At 44.9% G+C, this 23,562-nt stretch overlaps 1 protein-coding gene across 1 annotated transcript in view; it reads right to left on the bottom strand.

Moving 5' to 3' along the window:
* Positions 1 to 23,562, bottom strand: part of LOC124612859 (RING finger and SPRY domain-containing protein 1-like) — a 145,709-nt gene that overhangs the window by 69,287 nt on the left and 52,860 nt on the right. Inside the window, exons 6-7 of the mRNA XM_047141289.1 lie at positions 17,985 to 18,100; positions 5,547 to 5,690 (exon numbers count right to left, since the gene is read on the bottom strand). Coding sequence (XP_046997245.1) covers positions 5,547 to 5,690; positions 17,985 to 18,100 — 260 coding nt within the window. The remainder of the gene's footprint in view (positions 1 to 5,546; positions 5,691 to 17,984; positions 18,101 to 23,562) is intronic.

Below are 23,562 nucleotides of genomic sequence, written 5' to 3'. Positions count from 1 at the left end.
AAATCTCAAAAGGCCCGGCAAAGAGGTGGAAGAGGGAAAACCTCAAGCCCAGAGAGAAGAGCTCTGACGCGAACTGCGATCGTACACCCTGAACGGGGCCGCCGTTCCGGAAGATGGACGACTGACTGAGGGAACAGGCAAGCTACAAAAGTGTGTAGCATAAGCAGCCAGTAATCGTTGGCACCGGAACCGCAATGGAGGGACACCTGCCTCAACAAGTATGCTGTTGACAGGACTTGTCCAGAAAGCTCCAGTGGCAAGTCGGATCCCGCTGTGAAGGATGGGGTCAAGCAACTGCAATGCAGAAGGTGATGCTGAACCATAAGCTGGACTCCCATAATCTAGACGGGACTGAATTAACGCCTGGTACAGCCGTAGAAGGGTAGACCGATTGCCACTCCAGCTGGTGTGACTCCAGAGCATTAAAGATGCCACCAGCATGTCTGTTTAAGCTGCCAAATATGAGGGAGCCAAGTCAACCGGGTATCAAAAACCATTCCCAAAAACTGATGTGTCTCCACCACAGCAAGAGGTTCACTGTCAAGTTAAAGCTGTGGCTCAAGGTGAACAGTGCGTCACCAGCAGAAATGCATAACGCCGGTCTTGGCAGCCGAAAACTGGAAGCCATGCACTACAGCCCAAGACTGCGCCTTGCGGATAGTGCCCCGCAGCTGCCGTTCAGCAGCTGCAATGGCAGTGGAGCTAAAGTATAGGCAGAAGTCGTCAGCATACAAGGAAGCTGAGAGACATTCCCACTGCCGCAGCGAGCCCATTAATTGCAATTAAAATGAGGCAGACACTTAAGATAGATCCTTGGGGTACCCCATTCCCCTGAACTTGGGAGGAACTATGGGAGGCCGCAACTTGCAAGCGGAGGGAACGAAGTGACAGAAAATTTTGTATGAAAATCGGGAGCGGATCCCAAAGGCCCCAACCATGAAGTGCAGAGAGGATGTGATGTCACCATGTCGTATCATATGCCTTCCGCATGTCAAAAAGACGGTGACCAGATGCTGAGAGCGGGCAAAGGCCATACGGATGGCAGACTCCAGACACACCAGATTATTGACGGCAGAGCGGCCCTTACAGAACCCACCCTGAGACGGAGCCAGAAGGCCCTGAGACTCAAGCAGCCAACTCAACCTCCGGCTCACCATGTGTTCGAGCAACTTGCAAAGAACATTAGTGAGGCTAATGGGGCGGTAGCTGTACACCTCCAGTGGGTTCTCGACAGGTTTCAACATCGGAATTACGATGCTTTCCCGCCATTAGTGGGAACTCACCCTCAACCCAGATACAGTTGAAAAGGTCTAGGAGGTGTCGCTGGCAGTCCACCGAGAGGTGTTTGAGCACCTGACAGTGGATGCGATCTGGCCCAGGTGCTGTATCAGGGCAAGCGGCTAGGGCACTTCAGAATTCCCACTCACTGAACAGAGCATTGTACGATTCAGAGTGGCAAGTGTGAAATGAAAGGCTCTGACATTCCAACTGCTCTTTCAGGGAACAGAAGGCCAGTGGGTAATTCGCAGAAGTGGAACTCTGAGCAAAATGCTCCGCTAAGTGGTTTGCAATTGTGTCGGAGTCAGTACAGACTGCTCCATTCAGTGAAAGCGCAGGTATGCTGACGGGGGTCTGATAGCCATAGAGACCTTATCTTGGCCCAAACCTGCGATGGAGAGGTACGGAGGCCAATGGTGGAGACATATCTTTCCCAGCACTCCTTCTTGCATTGGCGAATGAGGCGGCGAGCTCGTGCACAAAGCCGTTTAAAGGCGATGAGGTGTGCCAATGAGGGATGCCGCTTGTGTCGCTGGAGTGCCTGCCTGCAATCTTTAATCACCTCAGCGATCTCGGACGACCACCAAGGCACAGTCCTCCGCCAAGGGGACCCAGAAGAACAGGGAATGACAGATTGTGCGGCAGTTTCTATGCCGTTAGTGATCAAGTGAACCACCGCATCAATGGCGTCATTAGAAAGAGGCTCAATAGTGGCAATGGAGGTGAACAAGTCCCAGTCAGCTTTAATCATAGCCCATCCGGAGGGGCACCCAGAAGAGTGACACTGTGGCAGTGACAAAGACTGGAAAGTGGTCACTACCACAGAAATAGTCATGCACACTCCACTGGACAGATGGTAATAGGCTAGGGCTGCAGATCGAAAGGTCGTTGGCTGAGCACATGCCATGCGCCACACTGAAATGTGTGAAGGCACCAGTATTTAAAAGAGAAAGGTCGAGCTGTGCCAATACTTGCTCAACGATGCTGCCTCAGCCTGTTGCCACTGATCCACCCCACAGAGGGTTATGGGCGGTGAAGTCACGCAGTAACAGAAAAGGTGGCGGCAATTGGGCTATCAGCGCAACCAGGACCTGCTGCGGGACATCACCATCTGATGGAAGATATAGACTGCAGACAGTAACAGCCTGAGGCGTCCACACCTGAACAGCGACAGCCTCTGAAGGTGTTTGTAGAGGGACAGACTCGCTGTAGAGTGGAGGACATAGATGCAGACAGATGAGATACCCTCTCGTAAGCTGCCCGGTTCTTATAATAACCCCGATAGCCATGGAGGACGGGGGTTCGCATTGCTGGAAACCAAGTTTCCTGAAGAGCAATGCAGAGAAAAGGGTGAAGGCTGAGAAGTTGTCGGATCTCAGCAAGATGATGGAAAAAACTGCTGCAGTTCCACTGGAGGATGACATTGTCCATGGCCGAGAAAGGCGGGAAGGAGGCAGATTATGCCACTGGGTCACCTGCTGCCACCGATTGAGTACTGACGGGAGCGACATCCATCATGTCTAACGGACCGGCGAGATCTCGGTCCTCAGTGGATGCCAGAATCTCCAACGCATCCTCAGATGCAGAGCTTGTAGGTGGCGGTGGAGTGAGTGCCACCACAATTTCCTTGGTCTTAGGGGTCTTCGTTTTCGATTTCTCACACTGTTCCTTTGGTTGCCCTTGCTGGGAGGGCTTCTTTGATTCAGTCTCCAAGACTGAAGAGGACCGCAAAGCCCTACGACCAGCTATCTGGGGCTTCTTCAGTCCCTGGTGGGTGTCTGATTTTCCACTGGTAGGAACCTGGGAAGGGAGTGACCTAAGGAATCCCTTCCTAGCGAGAGAAGCCGAAAAAAAGTCTTACGCTTTTCCAGCTTAGAAGTGGGGACTTGTGTCCCTGATGGTTGGGAGGGTGCTGCTCTCGAGGTAGGTGGTGCAGGAGCAACAGGGAGGGAAGTGCCCCCCAGCATCAAGGGGGCAGGTATGGTCCTTTCGCTCTGAGAGCAGACTGTATGAGATGCAATGGATGGAGCTGTAACAGGAGTGACAGTGGCAGCATAAGATGACGTCATGCACATGAGATGAAGCCATTCAGATTTCCGTTTAGCCTCAGTGTACGTCAGTCAGTCCAGGGTCTTGTATTCCATTATTTTCCATTCCTCCTGTAGAATCTTACAGTCCGACGAGCAAGGGGGGTGGTGCTCTCCGCAGTTGACACAGATGGGAGGCGGGGCACATGGAGTATCAGGATTGTATGGACGACCACAATCGCGACATATGAGGCTGGAAGCATAGCGGGAAGACGTATAGCCGAACTTCCAACACTTGAAGCACCGCATCTGGGGAGGGATATACGGCTTGTCATCACAGCGGTAGACCATCACCTTCACCTCCTTGGGTAACGTGTCACCCTCTAAGGCCAAGATGAAGGCACCGGTGGCAACCTGATTATCCCTTGGACCCCGGTGGACGCACCGGATGAAATGGACACCTGGTCGTTCTACATTGGGCGCAGCTCATCATCAGACTGTAAAAGAAGGTCCCTGTGGAAGACAATGCCCTGGACCATATTTAAGCTTCCATGGGGCGTGATAGTAACAGAAATATCCCCAGCTTCTTACAAGCAAGTAATGCCCGTGACTGGGCAGAGGATGCTGTTTTTATCAAGACTGACCCGGACCACATTTTTGATAAGCCCTCCACCTCCTCAAACTTTTCCTCTAAATGCTCTACGAAGAACTGAGGCTTCATGGACATATGGGATTCCCCATCAGCTCTCGTACAGACTAGATACTGTGGCCAATATGCCTCACTGTCATTTATAGCCTTACATTCCTCCCATGGTATGGCCAGCGAGGGAACGATTTGGGATCATACATGTTTGCATTAAAGTGAGCCCTTGAATGCTTAGAGACTGCTGGTGGTTGGCCACCAGCAAGAGAAGATGTGCCATGCTTCATTGCATGTCATCCACCCTGATGCCACCTACTCTGACCAAGGGCCCTCCCCACGGGCACCACCCAGCCACAGCAAGGGCCACTTGGTAGGATGGTCATTGCCGGGAGTCCCGATGCCCCATGGAGATAGGCATCTACTCCTTGGCATACGTGGGGAGTTAACGGCACAGGCATCAGTAGAGCAATCCCTGTGTTGTCAGGGGCTACAATCAACAGGGTACATGGCGGCTCCACCACAACGGACTGGCTACCGTGCTGGATATTAGGTGGCAAGTGGTCCATGATCGTCGTCAGAGCAGAAAGCGACACTGTGGAGTGCATGGCGGAAATCGCACCCAGGAACGTATCCTCGCCCAAGAGATGGAGAGCGAGCAGGACTGCAATGCAATCACGAATAAGCTGGCTAAAGGTCTCAATGCACGATGGACACAAGCACCTTTTAGTCACCTCTTACGACAGACAGGAATACCACGGGCCCATTCTTACCCCCGAACCCACAGGTGGTGGCAGTAGTGGGTTTATTAGAAAACTGATCATATGTTCTGTTATAATATTGAGTCCTGTACCTGTCAAACGTACTAGTGCAACAGACTTTCTGCCAGTCTTAAGTCATACCAGCTACGGAATTTTTTTTTTTTTGTACCAACCATTGATACTTTAAGGGAGTATATGGTATGCACCAATGTGTGTTGGTCAAGTAAAGATGTCCTCATAAATTATACTAAGTAAGTAAAATTCTCCTCAAACTCAAAGTTTCACTACAGTTAAGTCAGCAAAAGAAGAACGCTGGCTGCTGCAATGGTCTTGGCTTGGCTGTTTCCTGCATTTACTTATCACTTAGCACAATTTTGCAAATGTTTCTATGGCAACACCTCAGTGTTGTTGCACCTCTACAGGTGGTAATTGTTTTCAACTGCAGTTGTTCACACTTGGCAGCTGAGAGCTGGCTACCATGCTTCCAGGGGATCTGTATCTGTCTGGCATGTAATCAAATCCTCATTATCTCTATGACCATGAGGTCACTTTTTAAAACAAATGATTCATTTCAATTATGTGAAACACACCATTAAAGAAATTTAAATTTCATTTATCACTGAAAGATTCAAACAGGCACAAAAACCTTGTTTATCAATTCCTATCACAATTACAGCAACATCACTAGAGTTTATTGAAAAAATTTAAATTATATTTGTGTTACTTTTCTTGAAGCATTTGACAATAGAGAAAGTTAATGTACAAAATTATTCATATGACACAGCAATTTGTAATGTGAATTAAAATATGTACAAGAAATCAGATGTATTACATACTTACATGGTTAAGGAATGTAGAATCTTTGGTAGCCCATCCTATCTGCATCACACCAGGTGTGATTACCTGTGTCTCATAATACCAGACACCTTCATCAACTTGGAATGTGCAGCGAACACTCTCAAATGAGTAAGCATCGCATCGTGCCTAGCAGTAGTAAAATAAGAACTATGAAAGTCAACAGTTAATACACAAGATCCTGTTGAAGCATTTGCAACACATTAGCAGTTTAAGTCAGATAACTGGATAACTTGGGAAGGCAGGGGAACCAGATCTATCATTGACTGTATAATAACAGATCAGGAATTCAGGAAGGCTGTGAGGGACACACGTGTATTCAGGGGATTCTTTGATGACACTGATCATTATTTAATCTGCAGTGAAATTGGGATTGTGAGGCCGAAAGTGCAGGAGGTCAGGTCCATATGTAGGAGGATAAGAGTGGAGAAGCTTCAGGATAAGGAAATCAGGCACAAGTACATAACAGCAATCTCAGAAAGGTACCAGTTAGTTGAATGTAGTCAATTACAGTCACTGGAAAAGGAATGGACAAGGTACAGGGATGCAGTACTAGAAGTGGCTAAAGAATGTCTTGGAACAGTAGTGTGTAAAAGTAGGATGAAGTAAACAGCTTGATGGAATGACAGTCAAGGCAGCCTGTAAAAGGAAAAAGAAGGCGTATCAAAAATTGCTACATACTAGAACTCAGGTAGACAGAGAAAGTTATGTTAAAGAAAGAAACAAAGCCAAACAGATAATTGCAGCATCCAAGTAGAAATCTTGGGAAGACTTTGGAAACAGGTTGGAGAATATGGGTCAAGCTGATGGAAAACCATTCTGGAGTGTAATTAGCAGTCTTCGAAAGGGAGGTAAGAAGGAAATGACAAGTATTTTGGACAGGTCAGGAAAACTGCTTGTAAATCCTGTGGATGCCTTGGGCAGATGGAGGGAATATTTTGAATGGTTGCTCAATGTAGGTGAAAATACTATCAGTAATGTTTCAGATTTCGAGGTAGAATGGGATAGGAATGATGATGGAAATAGGATCACATTTGAGGAAGTGGAGAAAATGGTCAATAGATTGCAGTGCAATAAAGCGGCTGGAGTGGATGAAATTAAGTCGGAACTCATCAAATACAGTGGAATGTCAGGTCTTAAATGGCTACATAGGATAATTGAATTGGCCTGGGAGTCGGGACAGGTTCCATCAGATTGGACAAAAGCAGTAATCACACCAATCTTTAAACATGGAAACAGAAAAGATTGTAACAACTACAGAGGTATCTCTTTAATCAGTGTTGTGGGTAAAATCTTCCCAGGTATTGTTGAAAGGAAAGTGCGAGTATTAGTTGAGGACAAATTGGATGAAAATCAGTGTGAGTTTAGGCCTTTTAGAGGTTGTCAGGACCAGATCTTTAGCTTACGGCAAATAATGGAGAAGTGTTATGAGTGGAACAGGGAACTGTATCTATGCTTTATAGATCTAGAAAAGGCATATGACCGGGTTCCTAGGAGGAAGTTATTGTCTGTTCTATGAGATTATGGAATAGGAGGCAAACTTTTGCAAGCAATTAAAGGTCTTTACATGGATAGTCAGGCAGCAGTTAGAGTTGACGGTAAATTGAGTTCATGGTTCAGAGTAGTTTCAGGGGTAAGACAAGGCTGCAACCTGTCTCCACTGTTGTTCATATTATTTATGGATCATATGTTGAAAACAATAGACTGGCTGGGTGAGATTAAGATATGTGAACACAAAATGAGCAGTCTTGCATATGCGGATGGCTTAGTTGTGATGGCAGATTCGATTGAAGTTTGCGAAGTAATATTTCAGAGCTAGATCAGAAATGTAAGGACGGTGGTATGAAGATTAGCATCTCCAAAACGAAAGTAATGTCAGTGGGAAAGAAATATAAATGGATTGAGTGCCAAATAGGAGGAACAAAGTTAGAACAGGTGGACGGTTTCAAGTACTTAGGATGCATATTCTCACAGGATGGCAACATAGTGAAAGAACTGGAACCGAGGTGTAGCAAAGCTAGCACTCAGCTACGATCTACTCTCTTCTGCAAGAAGGAAGTCAGTACCAAGACTAAGTTATCTGTGCACCGTTCAATCTTTCGACCAACTTTGTTGTATGGGAGCGAAAGCTGGATGGATTCAGGTTACCTTATCAACAAGGTTGAGGTTACGGATATGAAAGTAGTTAGGATGATTGCAGGTACTAGTAGATGGGAACAATGGCAGGAGGGTGTCCACAACGAGGAAATCAAAGAAAAACTGGGAATGAACACTATAGATGTAGCAGTTAGGGTGAACAGGCTTAGATGGTGGGGTCATGTTACACACATGGGAGAAGCAAGGTTACCCAAGAGACTCATGGGTTCAGCAGTAGAGGGTAGGAGGAGTCGGGGCAGACCAAGGAGAAGGTACCTGGATTCGGTTAAGAATGATTTTGAAGTAATAGGTTTAACATCAGAAGAGGCACTAATGTTAGCACTGAATAGGGGATCATGGAGGAATTTTATAAGGGGGGCTATGCTTCAGACTGAACGCTGAAAGGCATAATCAGTCTTAAATAATGATGATGATGATGATGATGATGATGAACTGGATAAGATACTGAACCTGGCAGATCTGCATAAATTGACAATAAATTAATGCTCTTTCTAGACTTATGAACTGTAAAAAGCTTCATTCAAATGATCTGACTATATTATTGTCTAAAATGAATTCACATTCTTTTAAATTTGTGGTTTCTCCAAGCCTGAAGGAAACTCGAATCAAAAAATGGCAATATACACTGCCTGGAAAAAAAAAATAACGAAGCACCCATAAGACATAGTTACATGTGACTTCCAAAAAAAAAAAAACACACACACACACACACACACACACACACACACACACACACACACACACACACACACACACACACACCCCCCAATGGGGCTGCAAATGACTAGAATTGCAATTCTCTGCACCAGGTAGAATAGCCATTAGAATGCATTAGCCTAGTTTATGGTTAATGTTGTTACAAGCCTTGTGGGGTATAAATGGAACATGAGCAGCATCTGATGCTGATTGACCACCATGAAAAACTCAGAGATGGTGCTTACTAGTGTGAGACGGCATAGTAAGCACCTGCCAATTTGAAAACTGCCTCATTGTGGATCTCCAATTGGCTGGTTGAATCATGCAATTATCCAGATTTGTGGGGTACTCAGACGTGACAGTGGCCTGAAGCCGGACTGCAATGAAACGTGAGGGCAGGAATATTCTTTTCTGTTACAGTCCCTGTCTACCACATCTGACCACCACAATAGAGGATCGCCACATTGTGCATCAGGCATATTGTAACATCGCATCTGTGCCCACCATCTGAGAACAAAATGGACTCTCTGCAACATTCTGTGTTGTCCCGCACCATTAAGCGTAGACTAGCAGTAACTGAACTATGGCACTACTGACCAGTGCGAAGGCAACCATTAACACAGCAACACAAATGATGCATTTGATGTGATGCTGTGATTGGGAAGCATGAACTGATGTTGAATAGTGTCACATGGTGTTTCAGGGTTGCCACATGTTTCCCCAAGCGAAATTCCCTGATGTTTCCCTGCTTTTCAGACAAGTTTTAGCATTTTTCCCTGACAAATTTTGAGATCTCAAGGGCAAGTTAAGACATAAGTTGACAAAAAAAAAAAAAAAAAAATGTAAGGACTTCTGTATTTTTAAACATCTGAGCAAAAATGTAAAGCACTAACAGTAACATCTTTAAAATGAACTGTTCTAGATGGAGAAATCAAGCCAACTGGTACATATGTTTCATTAAGACCACTGATGTTATTTTGTTTCAATAAAGCAAAACACATTTGATGACAAAAAGCACATTTTGTTGGAGTCGCAAGACAGGTTTAAAATACCTTCACTGCTTTCAGAAATAACCTCAGAAAAAAGTAGGCCTCTTAAAAGAAACATGGAAGAGTTGTGTAAACCAACACTATAGGTGACCACCAATAAAATGTTGCTTCTACTACATTTGTTATTCTCGGTTATTACCCAGTGTCTTGTGTCTATTATTCTACAGGTATTTTGTGATTTTTTCCTTCAAGAAATACACGAGTACACAATGTACAAACTGCCCGCAATGCCAGAATTTTCTTCTTCTTATTGTCGATACTTTCTAATAAATAAACTACTATCGAAGTGCCAAAATGTACTAGAATTGATAAAGTGTCTATAAAATGCTGCACTTGTTGACAGTTGCAGTTCCTGAAATCCATCGCCCATGGCCTCAGTCTTGGGCCCATGGACAAACCATGAAAATCTGCCGCATTACACCACACATAGACCCAGCCTGCGGGCAGATAGGTGAGACTAGATCTGACAAGCAGGGCCCACACATTAGTAGGAAACTATATGCTTCAGATTGCCATGCCCGATCCATTAAAGATACCACAGAAATGGCCTGCGGTTTTGGCCCACCATGGAAGTCCATTTGTGCGGCCAGCTATTCATGTGTCACAGACACCATGTTGATGAGATGAGGCCATGGTGATCACCCATGCAACAGATAACTTGTGCAGTCAAGAGGTTTGGGGTGGGAGGTGGGGGCCGGAAGAGAAGGTGAGGGGAGGGCGAAGAGAAGGTGAGGGGGAGGTGGGGGCGAAGAGAGGGTGAGGGGGAGGTGGGGGCGAAGAGAGGGTGAGGGGGGGGGCGAAGAGAGGGTGAGGGGGAGGTGGGGGCGAAGAGAGAGTGGAGGGGTGGGGGCAAAGAGAGGGTGGGGGTGGGGGCAAAGAGAGGGTGGGGGTGGGGGCGAATAGAGGGTGGGGGGTGGGGGCCAAGAGAGGGTGGGGGCGAAGAGAGGGTGGGGGTGGGGGCGAAGAGAGGGTGGGGGTGGGGGCGAAGAGAGGGTGGGGGTGGGGGCGAAGAGAGGGTGGGGGTGGGGGCGAAGAGAGGGTGGGGGGTGGGGGCGAAGAGAGGGTGGGGGTGGGGTGGTGGGGGCGAAGAGAGGGTGGGGGGTGGGGGCGAAGAGAGGGTGGGGGGTGGGGGCGAAGAGAGGGTAGGGGCAAAGAGAGGGTAGGGGCAAAGAGAGGGTAGGGGCAAAGAGAGGGTAGGGGCAAAGAGAGGGTAGGGGCAAAGAGAGGGTAGGGGCAAAGAGAGGGTAGGGGCAAAGAGAGGGTAGGGGCAAAGAGAGGGTGGGGGGTGGGGTAGAGAAGGTGGGGGTGGGGGGGAGAGAAGGTGGGGGTGGGGGTGGGGGGGGAGAGAAGGTGGGGAGGAGAGAAGGTGGGGGTGGGGGGGAGAGAAGGTGGGGATGGAGGAAGAGAAGGTGGGGTTGGGGGGGAGAGAAGGTGGGGGGAGAGAAGGTGGGGGAAGAGAAGGTGGGGGGGTGGAAGAGAAGGTGGAGGGGGTGGGAGAGAAGGTGGAGGGGGTGGGAGAGAAGGTGGAGGGGGTGGGAGAGAAGGTGGAGGGGGTGGGAGAGAAGGTGGAGGGGGTGGGAGAGAAGGTGGAGGGGGTGGGAGAGAAGGTGGAGGGGGTGGGAGAGAAGGTGGAGGGGGAATGAGGGTGGGGGGAATGAAGGTGGGGGGGAATGAAGGTGGGGGGGAATGAAGGTGGGGGGGAATGAAGGTGGGGGGGAATGAAGGTGGGGGGGAATGAAGGTGGGGGGGAATGAAGGTGGGGGGGAATGAAGGTGGGGGGGAAGAGAAGGTGGGGGGGAAGAGAAGGTGGGGGGGAAGAGAAGGTGGGGGGGAAGAGAAGGTGGGGGGGAGAGAAGGTGGGGGGGGAGAGAAGGTGGGGGGGGGGAGAAGGTGGGGGGGAGAGAAGGTGGGGGGGAGAGAAGGTGGGGGGGAATGAGGGTGGGGGGGAATGAGGGTGGGGGGAAGAGAAGGTGGGGGGAAGAGAAGGTGGGGGGAAGAGAAGGTGGGGGGAAGAGAAGGTGGGGGGAAGAGAAGGTGGGGGGAAGAGAAGGTGGGGGGAAGAGAAGGTGGGGGGGAAGAGAAGGTGGGGGGGAAGAGAAGGTGGGGGGGAAGAGAAGGTGGGGGGGAAGAGAAGGTGGGGGGGAAGAGAAGGTGGGGGGGAAGAGAAGGTGGGGGGGAAGAGAAGGTGGGGGGGAAGAGAAGGTGGGGGGGAAGAGAAGGTGGGGGGGAAGAGAAGGTGGGGGGGAAGAGAAGGTGGGGGGGAAGAGAAGGTGGGGGGGAAGAGAAGGTGGGGGGGAAGAGAAGGTGGGGGGGAGAGAAGGTGGGGGGGAGAGAAGGTGGGGGGGAGAGAAGGTGGGGGGGAGAGAAGGTGGGGGGGAGAGAAGGTGGGGGGGAGAGAAGGTGGGGGGGAGAGAAGGTGGGGGGGAGAGAAGGTGGGGGGGAGAGAAGGTGGGGGGGAGAGAAGGTGGGGGGGAAGAGAAGGTGGGGGGGAAGAGAAGGTGGGGGGGAAGAGAAGGTGGGGGGGAAGAGAAGGTGGGGGGGGGGAAGAGAAGGTGGGGGGGGAAGAGAAGGTGGGGGGGAAGAGAAGGTGGGGGGGGGGAAGAGAAGGTGGGGGGGAAGAGGAGAGCAGGAAACAAAGAATTAGAAAAGAGAAAAAGGATTAGCAGGTGAACTGGAGGAATAGAAGGCTGTGCTCTGCAGGAGTGGGATCAGGGAAGGGGATTGTAAGTGGAAGGAGTAGCAAAGGTTGAGGAGGGTACCTTCAGAAATACGTGATTGATTCTAAGAATATTTAACAAACAGAAACAAGGATTTTTTGAAACAATAAGGAATTACAGACATTGGTAATGAGTGGGCATTCATTTAAATCAAAGCAGAAAGTTGAAAATTTGCGTCAGACGGTGAACTGAACCTAGACATCCTGCTTGCCAGGCAGATGCACTGACCAATGCATCAGCCAGACACAGTGGTCATCAAAACTGCACATACTATCCTAGTAGAGGCCAAATTCTCTACTTATCCACACACCATAGTAGAGTGGCATGCTAGGGTAGGTCAGGCAGTTGCGATGACCACTGTGCCCAGATGGCGCAGCAGTCAGCGCATCTACCTAGTAAGCAGGAGACCAGGGTCAAATTCCAGTCCGGTACGCTCAACTTTCCCCACTGATTTAAATCAATGCTCACTTGCAGTCAATTTCTGTAATTCCTTTGTGTCTTGATTCATAGTGGCTGCTGGATAAAAATGGTGTCCATTCTCTCAGACATGTCCAAAAGAACAGACACCACATATAAGTATTCGTTTTTGGGCAGGTGGGTGACGAGGGAGGGAGGGGGGGGGGGGGGGAGATGGGGAGGCAAAGTGACTGAAATCTTAAGCACCCAAGCCATAAATTAAAAAGGATCTGCTTCTGAGTAAAGCCCTCGATGGTTCTTGAAATCAAGAAATAAGTAGGAGCCTGATCAATGTTAGTAGGTGTGTAAAACTATAAGGATTATGACAGTGAAGCTGATACATTAGTTAAAAACCAACAAACAGAGGAGAACTGAAATGAACAAGAGGCCACTTGGTAAAAGTTTCTAAATCATCTGGCACTCACAATCAATAATGTTGTTACTCTGAGTAAATAATAAAACACAATAAAACACATACTACTGCCTGTGCTGTATATGCTAGAACCTATGACACATCAGATAATGGTCAACACTGATACACAAGGGCTTAAAAAGCTGATACCTGTTTAGAAAGTGGCATACCACCAGTGTTTCATTACAATCAGTGTAAAATGGCACAGGGTCATGGCTTAGCAGAGGATGTTACCTGAAAAGACAGTGCCCACTATGCAGAGTAACTAAAATTCTCTCTGTGATGAGATTGATGAGAATTATTAGCCCAAGCTGTAGGGTAAAGCTTAAGCTCCATAAGTTTGCTCCTATAATGCTGTTCATGTCAGCGCAGTAGTATATCTCCATGTAAAGCAATACTGAGATTATCTAAAAGGACAAAATAGCTAAAAGGTCTGGGTTGTAGAACTGCAGCCTTAGCAACAACATCAGCAGCCTCATTCCAAAATGACGACTTGCCAATGAACCCATACATGCAACATTTTTGTCCTAGCATCATCAATCGAGGCAATCCTGCATCTGCTGTACTAAAGTGTGGTATGTATAACACATGCACGTGTTCTGGAGAGCACTGAGGGAACATGGAGTGCACAAAGGATTCAGAAAATATGAATCGCCAGAAGCACCGTTTGGCAACCATTAGGTGAAAAATCTTGCATTTTGTACATCTTACAGTCTGATATCTTCATTCAATAAAGAACTGAATTTCTTTTCATTATCCATCACATTTAGTGCACTCCGTCCAATTAAGTAAAATGAAAATAGTACATTTTTGACAATATAACATAATCAGATAGATAAAAATCTACTCACCAATTGACAGCAGAAACACACACACACACACACACACACACACACACACACACACACACACGCGCGCGCGCGCGCGCGCGCGCGCAGGTTATACTTATGCAAGCTTTCAGAGCCAGTGCCTCTTCCTTCCTGCAGAAGGGTTGAAGGGAAAGCAAATGGGTTGAAGCAAAAGGACTGTAGAGGTTTAGGAAATGAGGTGGTCACACAGAACTGTGGGTCAGGGGGGGCTTACCAGACAGGATGAGGGGGAAAGACTGATTGTTGGGGACTGCACCAGATGAGATTTGAAAACCTGAGAGCTTAAAGGTGGGAGACAGGATAATACGCAAGGCAGAGATTAATGCAAAACCGTTATGCATGAGGTAATAAGAGTGAATAGCTAAGTACGTAACAGAGGTGGGAGGAGGGCGGCAAACAATAGACAGGTCAGAAAATGAAAGATAAAGAAAGCTAAAATGGAGTGAAGAAAGGAGTAGTTACTGTGAAGATATGCTGATGTGGAAGAAATTAATGTAAATTGAGGCCATGTGGGTGGCGAGACCAAGGACATGCTGTACTGCTAGTTCTCACCTGCAGAGTTCTGAAAAACTTGTGTGGGAGAAGAATCCAAATGGCACATGTGGTGAAATAGGTATTGAGGTCATGACTGTCAAGTTGTAGAGCATGCTCTGCAATATTATACTGGTTTTCAAACTGTGTCCGGTGCAGTCCCCAACAATCAGGCTTCTCCCTTCATCGCGTCTGGAAGCCTCCCCTGACCCACATTTGTGTGTGTCTTTTCCGAAATCTACCCCATTTCCTAAACCTTTCCAGTCGTTTAGTTTCACTCCTCTTTCTTCCCTTCCAATCTTTATGCTGGAAGGAGAAGCCACTGGCTCCAAGAGCTTGCCTTAGTATAACCTTCTTTTAAGTGTGTGTGTTTCTGCGACTGCTTCGTGAATAGATTTTCATCTCTCCTATTACATTCTGTTACGTAAAACATTGCACAAATTTTAAAGAGCTCGCAGAGATAAACATAGCATATGGTTGACTTTAGTTCTTACACTGCAGTGAATGAAATGTAGATCAGACATTGAAATTTTATTTAAAACTGAGAGCAGACTGATATTTCATTCTAGAGTTACTTGGTTTTGTATCCTTGCACATCATGAATCACGTGGTCATAACAATAGTCATTTCTCAGAAACAATTCAAGATACTAAAACTAAGTTTTTTGCAAATGATAGCATGCAATGAAGTACATATGTTGCATGATAAATACTTGACACTTTTTCATTTATCAAGATTTGGAAGTAACTTGTCCACAGCAGTGAGAGGTCTGCAGCTCAGGACGCATTCAGACGCCCATAGCACTGTTGGAAAATCCAACTGGCATGCATAAACACCTCCGCAGTGCCTGGGGAAGCGCATAGCAGGATGTGGATGCAAGCCCACAGCAACAAAAGGGGTGCAGAGGGGGTGGAGAGGGGGGTGGAGAGGGGGATTTCTATTGTATTAGTTGGTTTGGAGGGTCGGGTCTTGTATGCTTTAGACCGCAGAGTTCAGAAGCAGGAGCATTTTGCTTCGACCTTTCTTGAGAGGTATGGTTGTCCTCTCTAGGTCAATCAGCTGTCTCTAAGGTAATAGAATGGTTGTCAACTTGTACTAATGAAATGGAGGCCAGGCAATGTTTTTGGGTGCAGCTGCTGTTGAGAAGCATCCATCCATTCGGAAAAGGAAATAACATTTCTTTTTATCTTCTTACTTCCTTTACATATGTTGAATGAGGATCTGGACATCTGCTGGCTAGAGGTAAGCAAATAATAGTCTCAAGTACTCCCCTCAAATTTTCATTCTGCTGTATGATACATGAGAGAATAATGTGTGGGTGAAGTGTTGGAGGTTTTATAAGATGTTGTGCAGGCAGCATAATAGTTATAGACACCGATACTTCTTTAGCCTTCTGAGATTTTACATTTCTGGCACTAAACTGGAGATGGATGGCAAATGTGGACACATCCTTCATGCTTTTGGCATACAACAATAGCACTCGTAACAGCCAGATGATAGTATAGAAAATTTTCAGATAGCAAATGCACTGACCAGTATGTGAAACACAACACTTCAGTTTCTTAAAAAAATAACTTTTTTATTTTCAATTCTAGTCACTTTTATAACACTGACCTACTATCTTATGATAAATTATTATGGTACAATTCCATCTATGTGACTAACAATGAAAAGGACAAAAAAAGAAAGATTATAAAAATGTTTTTAAAAAAGTTGCAGAAGTGACACAAATAGATTCACACTTTAAGTAATTTTTGAGGAAGCTCATGAAGGTAATGCACCTTTGTTTTCGTTCTCCTACACTTCACTTCACGGACCATTCTATGCACTTTCAAAAGCTTGTGTTATCTCCTCTTCACCATTTAAAGGGTGATCTTTCAGGCATGCTCCTAATTAATGTTGCAATAGCCTCTTGAGGAATTATCGTTATTTCAGAATGGCCTCCTGTAGATCCTGCAGAATCTCTGTATAGTGCTAATCGACTTTTCTCCCCCTGCTTGTCCCACACACACACTCAACAGGACACAAATCAGGGCTTTGAGTAGGCCAAGCCAAAGGATCAATTTCTATTTCATATAAGAACTCCTGTGCAATTCTCACAACATGTGGGTGTACACTGTCGAGCATCAGTGTAAAACCATCACCTATAAATGGAGAAAAAGGCAAAACACACACTCCAAAAGGATCTCTTCCACATATTGATGTGATACAAGGCTCGTATGTTTCGTTGAAATCCAATCTGTCCTTGCAATCGCACTGATTCGTGCACAAACCTTCAGAGAACCACCATGAAAAGATGTCCTGGATGAGTATGTGCAAGGCAAATATCTTTCCCCTGGCCTGCTCCTGACACCCTCTCTACCATCAGATGATCACAGGCCAAATCTTTACTTATTGGTGAACAACACTTGCTTTCACTGTTGCACTCTCCAGCAATGATATTAACTTGTGAAATTTAGCACAGCTGTGCAATGTTCTCTGGCAAGTTCTGGGCCCGTAGCAGGTTGTAAGGATTGAAGAGTGCTTTCTTCCAATCTTCTTCAGATGGTTCTCTCACTAACATTTATGCTAACCCTGACCCCTCAAATTTTGTACAGTTGATTTCGTGCTTACATAGCAATGGTGTGATGATTGCTGCCTCAGAGTGCTTCACCACCAGCATAAGGGTGAAAGAGGGTGCTACATGCACCTAGGTAGATGTGTCCTATACTGGTACTCATGATTGTAATCTGATCCCAGACAGTATTCCCTTTTCTCCATATTTCTGCTCAATTTAGTCTTCCACCCCAAACAGAATTCAAAGCACCATAGGGGAAAAATTCTCATTTACTCTGTTTACTTCACAGGTCCACTCCCACAGTTCTTCCTGTAAACCCTCTCAGAACATTACAGCTTTCTTCATTATACCATGCAATGTCACCTTTTTCTGATTGAATGTAAGTGAATGAGAGTTTTATTAAGTTTTACTGTGAACATTTAGCCATCACATACAGAAAAGTCTATATTAAATGACAAGTTTTTTTTGCATGGTCATCCTCTGCGGCAAGGACAGAAATACTTATTTTGTAAATAAAACATTTTTATTGCTGCATACAGTGCAGCAAGAAAAAGGCAGTTTTATTTACAAAACAATATTAAATGATTTTATATTTACAGTGATCAAGAAAGAATGTCCTATAAAGAAGCTGACAATGGAAGTTTGTTACTCTAACCTCCTCTTATATGCTTATGCTTTTAATACGCTCACTCCAACAGAAAATCAACACTAAAGAATCCATGAACAATGATTCGCTGTTTAACTATGCATGATATACTGCACCATTTTCTTTGTTATTTTCTACATATTAACAATTGTTGCCACCTTGGTTTCTGATCCAGAACTCTTCACTTTAATAGCCAATGTCATGTCAATAAAGTTTACATGTCACATGTTTTATACAACTGTACTAAAATTTTTATCTTTCATGTAAAATTCTTTGCTGTTAAAACATTATGTGAATACAGTTTGACAATAAATTAGAGAAAGATTTTATTACCTCCAGTCCATCAGGTGAGATCTTGAGATATTCACTAACATCCTTTGTGTTAAGCATGACATTTATCCCAGTAGTATCAACACATTCATAAGAGAATTTACGTCCCTCTATCAGAACTGTAAAATAAAGAACTACATGAATACATACAACTTATGTTGCCAGCAGGAAATACCAAACATATTTAATGACACACAATTTAGGAGTAAAGGAGTAGAAGTGAAAAAAAGGGCGGACAAAAACTTTCAGGCGAATCGTTTGACAAGCTTTTTTATTTTCTACTTCAGTACCAGTATCATGAACAAATAACAACTTGGGTTGATTTTCATGCACTGATAGAGCTTATATCAAAATGAAAGTAATTGGAGTTTTGTGAGAATTTGGTAGATAGGATTCTGCTTTCAAATTTACTGAAAACTTCTTGCATAACTATTCTTACATTTATTTCAGGTTTGTTCCATTTTTTTGTTATCACTGAAATTTCAGCTCCAACTGAATCCGTAAATAATATTTTCTGAAAATATAATGTTAAGGATTTAACTGCAGCAGAAACAGTTCTTCTGTCATCATTTCACATTCTGTTGAACACAATCCAGATACACTATCAGAAGCAAAGGTCACTCAATCCCAGACCATGTAGTGTTCCTGAACCACAATACAAAACACTCATCTGCACTCTGTAACTTGGGAAAGGACTCATACAAATGATGATGACAATGTTTTAAGTTGTTTTTAATATGCCTTTTAATGATTCCACACCTCTACTATTCAGTAACTTCATACCTTCTACTCCATTCAAGCCTAGAGCCTTGTTTGCTAGCAAAATGTTTACACTCTACAGAACAGTTATTCTGGATGATGTCCTACAAGAACAACAGATACAGCAGGAAGCGGTTAATAGTCTATGGTGATTTCAGTGTAGCTTTTCTAAAAGACTGCGATAGGAAAAATGATCTAGAATCCTTATTTGGATCCTACAATTTACTCTCAGTAATTAAGTTTCCTACAAGGATACATAAACAGGGTGTATACACGGACAAGGAAAAAAAATTTCTGGATTTTTCCGGATTTCCCGGTTAAAAATAAAGTTTCTCCAAGGTGAAAACACGTTTTTCATGTGAAATGATATTAGATTTTCCATCGGAATTGTAAAACTTATCAATCCCTTGAATGGTTATATTTTTATACACGGGCGTAGAATTTCCTGGCACTTTAGACAATGAAACTAAGGAAAAAAAACATGTTTTGGAAAGATATTTGATGGGCAGCAACATGTACTCTGCATATTTTCATATTACGAAAGTATAAATTCGAATTCCACTAAACACCACGTTACTTTCAGAACCAATGAAATCAAGATTGGGATGCGTTTTTGTAAGCCAGTCATAGCTCATGTCACGTGATATCGCCAGCCGATGACAGCGGACATCCAGAGCATAGGGCACGCAATGAACTTAGCCAATAGCAACATAACTGTTAAGTAGTGCGAATACACAAACTGGAAAAGTTAATGTTTTAAACTAATATACAAAGTGTTGCAACTATAATAGCAAAGCTTTCACATACTGCAAGAGAAATTAAGCTTTCATATATAATGCTGATCTTTTTGCGCATGTTACCCTTTAGGATATATCACACAAATGGGCCAGTAAAATTTTTAGCAGAGTCCAGTGACTTGTCCTCGAAGTTTTCCACAAATAAATTAGTTACCAGAGAGGAGAGAGGGCTTCCCATAGTACATCAATTTGCTCATAGTAACGACACAGGTGTCTGATCTTCTGGGCTCGAAATTCCACTAAATGGCTCGTCACCAAAGAGTTGATTTAAAATGAGAATCAAACATCTACATCTACATCTACATTGATACTCCGCAAGCCACCCATCGGTGTGTGGCGGAGGGCACTTTACGTGCCACTGTCATTACCTCCCTTTCCTGTTCCAGTCGCGTATGGTTCGCGGGAAGAACGACTGTCTGAAAGCCTCCGTGCGCGCTCTAATCTCTCTAATTTTACATTCGTGATCTCCTCGGGAAGTATAAGTAGGGGGAAGCAATATATTCGATACCTCATCCAGAAACGCACCCTCTCGAAACCTGGCGAGCAAGCTACACCGCGATGCAGAGCACCTCTCTTGCAGAGTCTGCCACTTGAGTTTATTAAACATCTCCGTAACGCTATCACGGTTACCAAATAACCCAGTGACGAAACGCGCCGCTCTTCTTTGGATCTTCTCTATCTCCTCCGTCAACCCGACCTGGTACGGATCCCACACTGATGAGCAATACTCAAGTATAGGTCGAACGAGTGTTTTGTAAGCCACCTCCTTTGTTGATGGACTACATTTTCTAAGCACTCTCCCAATGAATCTCAACCTGGTACCCGCCTTACCAACAATTAGTTTTATATGATCATTCCACTTCAAATCGTTCCGTACGCATACTCACAGATATTTTACAGAAGTAACTGCTACCAGTGTTTGTTCCGCTATCATATAATCATACAATAAAGGATCCTTCTTTCTATGTATTCGCAATACATTACATTTGTCTATGTTAAGGGTCAGTTGCCACTCCCTGCACCAAGTGCCTATCCGCTGCAGATCTTCCTGTATTTCGCTACAATTTTCTAATGCAGCAACTTCTCTGTATACTACAGCATCATCCGCGAAAAGCCGCATGGAACTTCCGACACTATCTACTAAGTCATTTATATATATTGTGAAAAGCAATGGTCCCATAACACTCCCCTGTGGCACGCCAGAGGTTACTTTAACGTCTGTAGACGTCTCTCCATTGATAACAACATGCTGTGTTCTGTTTGCTAAAAACTCTTCAATCCAGCCACACAGCTGGTCTGATATTCCGTAGGCTCTTACTTTGTTTATCAGGCGACAGTGCGGAACTGTATCGAACGCCTTCCGGAAGTCAAGAAAAATAGCATCTACCTGGGAGCCTGTATCTAATATTTTCTGGGTCTCGTGAACAAATAAGGCGAGTTGGGTCTCACACGATCGCTGTTTCCGGAATCCATGTTGATTCCTACATAGTAGATTCTGGGTTTCCAGAAATGACATGATACGCGAGCAAAAAACATGTTCTAAAATTCTACAAGAGATCGACGTAAGAGATATAGGTCTATAGTTCTGCGCATCTGCTCGACGACCCTTCTTGAAGACTGGGACTATCTGTGCTCTTTTCCAATCATTTGGAACCCTCCGTTCCTCTAGAGACTTGCGGTACACGGCTGTTAGAAGGGGGGCAAGTTCTTTCGCGTACTCTGTGTAGAATCGAATTGGTATCCCGTCAGGTCCAGTGGACTTTCCTCTATTGAGTGATTCCAGTTGCTTTTCTATTCCTTGGACACTTATTTCGATGTCAGCCATTTTTTCGTTTGTGCGAGGATTTAGAGAAGGAACTGCAGTGCGGTCTTCCTCTGTGAAACAGCTTTGGAAAAAGGTGTTTAGTATTTCAGCTTTACGCGTGTCATCCTCTGTTTCAATGCCATCATCATCCCGTAGTGTCTGGATATGCTGTTTCGAGCCACTTACTGATTTAACGTACGACCAGAACTTCCTAGGATTTTCTGTCAAGTCGGTACATAGAATTTTACTTTCGAATTCAATGAACGCTTCACGCATAGCCCTCCTTACGCTAACTTTGACATCGTTTAGCTTCTGTTTGTCTGAGAGGTTTTGGCTGCGTTTAAACTTGGAGTGGAGCTCTCTTTGCTTTCGCAGTAGTTTCCTAACATTGTTGTTGTACCACGGTGGGTTTTTCCCGTCCCTCACAGTTTTACTCGGCACGTACCTGTCTAAAACGCATTTTACGATTGCCTTGAACTTTTTCCATAAACACTCAACATTGTCAGTGTCGGAACAGAAATTTTCGTTTTGATCTGTTAGGTAGTCTGAAATCTGCCTTCTATTACTCTTGCTAAACAGATAAACCTTCCTCCCTTTTTTTATATCCCTATTAACTTCCATATTCAGGGATGCTGCAACGGCCTTATGATCACTGATTCCCTGTTCTGTACATACAGATTCGAAAAGTTCGGGTCTGTTTGTTATCAGTAGGTCCAATATGTTATCTCCACGAGTCGGTTCTCTGTTTAATTGCTCGAGGTAATTTTCGGATAGTGCACTCAGTATAATGTCACTCGATGCTCTGTCCCTACCACCCGTCCTAAACATCTGAGTGTCCCAGTCTATATCTGGTAAATTGAAATCTCCACCTAAGACTATAACATGCTGAGAAAATTTATGTGAAATGTATTCCAAATTTTCTCTCAGTTGTTCTGCCACTAATGCTGCTGAGTCGGGAGGTCTGTAAAAGGAGCCAATTATTAACCTAGTTCGGTTGTTTAGTGTAACCTCCACCCATAATAATTCACAGGAACTATCCACTTCTACTTCACTACAGGATAAACTACTACTAACAGCGATGAACACTCCACCACCGGTTGCATGCAATCTATCCTTTCTAAACACCGTCTGTACCTTTGTAAAAATTTCGGGAGAATTTATCTCTGGCTTAAGCCAGCTTTCTGTACCTATAACGATTTCAGCTTCGGTGCTTTCTATCAGCGCTTGAAGTTCCGGTACTTTACCAACGCAGCTTCGACAGTTGACAATTACAATACCGATTGCTGCTTGGTCCCCGCATGTCCTGACTTTGCCCCGCACCCGTTGAGGCTGTTGCCCTTTCTGTACTTGCCCAAGGCCATCTAACCTAAAAAACCGCCCAGCCCACGCCACACAACCCCTGCTACCCGTGTAGCCGCTTGTTGCGTGTAGTGGACTCCTGACCTATCCAGCGGAACCCGAAACCCCACCACCCTATGGCGTAAACGTTCTGTGATTTAAGAAATTCATCGTACATTCTCGCACATAGTCCAACTTCCGTAAAAGGAAGTTTACTTTGAAAGTAACGCTTTTCAAACCACCATCCACAATATTTTCCCATGACATGTTAGAAACAGGTTCGTTTCAGTAGTTGCCAGAAAGCACCAGATAACAGGCGCCACCGCACTTGCGCAGGTCCAGATTCCCAATGAAGTAGGCCTCAACCTGACATTAAGCTTTTCAGTGTGGTTTTTGGGATGTAAATTTTCTTGGAGTACCAGTACTGTATTGCCTCGTGTTTGGTTCTTTATTAGGCATAATGCCATATGTGCTAGAAGATGAAAACACGCACTTGAAATGCAGGGAGCGGTTGAAACTAAACAATAGTGTGGAATTAAATACTTCTTCATTTCAAATACATTGACTGCCTCAGTGGGAAAGATTAATAAAAGCCAAATTTATTTAGAAAACCGACAAAAATAACTTCACTGTTCTGCAAGGTAATTAATGCTCGATTGTTGAAAAGGTGGAAATAAAATAAAATCTGGAAACTAATAATGTAGTTTTGCCTTCCATAATTATGTGAATGTATTTTAATTCACTTGACAGCTCCCAGCCACAGAAATCTGTTTTGATTTGACTAAATGTAAACACAGGTCACGTGGAGATTACACACTTCCCCACTATAACTCAGACTGCTCTGTGCGTCAGCTCCGGATCTACGATATTTCCACACCTGGGC

Source organism: Schistocerca americana, chromosome 4 (genome assembly GCF_021461395.2).
Source record: "Schistocerca americana isolate TAMUIC-IGC-003095 chromosome 4, iqSchAmer2.1, whole genome shotgun sequence".
In the NCBI taxonomy this organism is placed as follows: domain Eukaryota; kingdom Metazoa; phylum Arthropoda; class Insecta; order Orthoptera; family Acrididae; genus Schistocerca; species Schistocerca americana.
Note: the sequence above shows the minus strand (reverse complement) of the source record. Positions and strands in the feature narration are given on the sequence as shown.